This window comes from Olea europaea, unplaced genomic scaffold (genome assembly GCF_002742605.1).
Source record: "Olea europaea var. sylvestris unplaced genomic scaffold, O_europaea_v1 scaffold2841, whole genome shotgun sequence".
NCBI classification, from domain to species: Eukaryota; Viridiplantae; Streptophyta; class Magnoliopsida; order Lamiales; family Oleaceae; genus Olea; species Olea europaea.
The window spans coordinates 60,092-62,665 of NW_019246922.1; the positions used below are offsets into that span (position 1 = coordinate 60,092).

A 2,574-nucleotide genomic window follows, 5' to 3' on the forward strand; every position below is an offset into this window, starting at 1 on the left:
CCTAAATTTGCCTTTCTCGAGCGTTGAAATTTAAAGCATCAAATCATTCAATTAGTGGCCAGTGAATTGAAAGCATTGCGCAAGAACAACATAAATAAATAAGCGGAAAGATTAAATAAAATAATTATATTGGAATTGAAACATGTCTACGTAGGTTACATCAAACCCTATAATTAATGTTTAATTCGTGATGGAAGAATTAATCTAAACAAATTGATGAATAACATAAAGAGAAAAAGAAAGAAAAACTCTTTTGAAACTTTTAATTGGAATTCCCCTTGATGTTATTCATGTCTCCTTGTCTTTGATGAATTGTTTGTTGAATTGTCTTCAATCTTGCCCACTTCAATTGTTTTGTTTGACCCTCTCCATTCTTCTTCAAAATAGGATTTTTTGAATGGTATTTATAGTATGTTGGGGTCTTGGATGAATTAGGGTTGAATTGGGCCAAGAAAATAGTCCAAAAAATGGCACTAAGGCGCCGAGCCTGCTGTTATTTTCAATGAGTTTGGCGCTACGAAGCGCCCAGTTCGGTCGAAAATAATAGACTATGCTCCTTCAATATTTTTAGCATAACTTTCTTGTCCGATATCTGATTGAGGTGATTCAAGATGTGTTGGAAAGATAACGCAAAGGTCTACAACTTTGCTTTAGACATCGTTCTCCAATTTGCTATGTCAAAAATGGTTCTCAATGTGTGGCTGAAATTCAGGAGCATCTTTCTTCATCCAATTGACTCCTAAACTCTCAGATCTTCATCATGAGGTTTGACACAACTTTTGAATATTTTCACTTTAGTCCCCTAACTTTGGATCTCTTACAATTTGGGCTTTTCTCCAATTCCACTAACTTTTGCTTATTTCATTCAATTTCTTCAACCTATATCACAACATCAAAACACACATTAAAATGTTCTAAAACACTCTCAATGGTAGCAAAATAATGAATTAAGTGGTACAAATATAATGAGTATGAAGCACTCATCACAAGATAATTAAGGAAACTTTTGGACATTCTATTTCATCTACAACTCTACTTCTAGGGCTTAAATTGTTCCCTATATATTTAACTCTTCATTGTATATTAGATTAAGTTAGACATAAAATAAACACATAAATCATTGTATTCTTTCTCCCATATTATAATAAAATCTCCATTATCTACAAAATTACATTGTTATTATGATCAATTACTTCATATTGTGACTTAATCTCTTACTTTCTTCAACAACTTGGTATTGGATTAATTCGGTATCGTTTTTCACTTTTCACAAACTAGTATTAGAGTCGTTTCACTTTCAATAAAGTGGTTTTAGATTTGGTTCAGATTATAACAAGTGTTTATCAGAGCTTTTGGCATTGAAGGATTTCATGATGGTAGCAATGAAGTATAATATTTCGCTATTAGATCTCAATACAAGATTCTCTTTGAAGTAGGTAAAGATGCAAGCAGTACTCACTCGGATGGATTTCGATGACACATTGTTGGGACTTGACAAGATGCCCACAACTTAAACTATGGAGGAGAAACAATGGAGGGATCGAAAGGCCCTACATCAAATACATTTTCATCTTTCCAATTTGTTCTTCAGGATGTTTTGAAGGANTTTTTTTTATTTCCTTTTTGTAGTAGGCCATGACGTATAATATGTGACTCGACTCAATGAATCCAGGTCAAATCCATGTTCGGTACATTTAAGGATGCGACTTCAGAAGCAATCCGGAACTGGGTTGAAAACCTAGAGGGTAGCTATTACTTGGCGGGTACTACAGTCGGACCTCACCCGTTCCCGAGCATGGTTCGAGAATTCCAAACTGTGATTGGAAAAGAAACAAGAGAACAGGCTATGGAGAAATGCGGTGGAAAGCCAGATGTATTGGTTTCCTGTGTAGGGAGTGGATTAAATGCACTGGGATTGTTTCAACAATTTGTAAGAGATGAAAATGTCAGATTGATTGGAGTTGAGGCTGTTGGAAATGGAATAGATAGTGGTAACCATTCAGCAACTTTGGCAAAAGGAAAAGTGGGTGTTTATCATGGGACTATGAGCTATCGTTTGCAAGATGATGAAAATCAGATTATTGAACCGCATTCAGTACGTGTCGGGTAAATCGTCTAATAGATCTAATACTAAACTCAACACCGTAGATAAAAGGAATTTATATAGTGAACATAAACTTTTTTAAGAACAAGACTTGTATTGTGGTCATGATACACGTATCAAATGTCCATGTCCCACATTTTAATCTAAATACCGGTAAATATACAGGCTGGAATATCTAGGGGTTAGCCCAGAGTTAAGTTTCCTCAAAGACATTGGGCGCGCAGAGTTTTACAGTGCCACAGATGAAGAGGCCCTGGAAGGTAACAACTATGCATCAGTATATTGTTCTCAAACAATGCAATTCATATTGTATGAAGCGCGTGCGCGCACACACATACACAAAATAGAAAAAATCACAATCTGGCTTAAAAGTATATGCTAATGGACTAATGTACTCTACAACTAACTTTACCATCCTCTGTCAAACACAAACAGCATATACAAGGCTATGCCGATTGGAAGGGATATTT

General features: G+C 35.4%; 1 protein-coding gene across 1 annotated transcript in view; it reads left to right on the plus strand.

The window, feature by feature from the left end:
• Positions 1-2,568, plus strand: part of LOC111384089 (tryptophan synthase beta chain 2, chloroplastic-like) — a gene marked incomplete at its 3' end in the record, with an annotated part of 11,122 nt that extends 8,554 nt beyond the window's left edge. Inside the window, exons 2-4 of the mRNA XM_023008314.1 lie at positions 1,673-2,106; positions 2,270-2,364; positions 2,540-2,568. Of these exons, the coding sequence (XP_022864082.1) occupies positions 1,673-2,106; positions 2,270-2,364; positions 2,540-2,568 (558 nt within the window). The remainder of the gene's footprint in view (positions 1-1,672; positions 2,107-2,269; positions 2,365-2,539) is intronic.
• Positions 2,569-2,574: the final 6 nt, after the last annotated feature.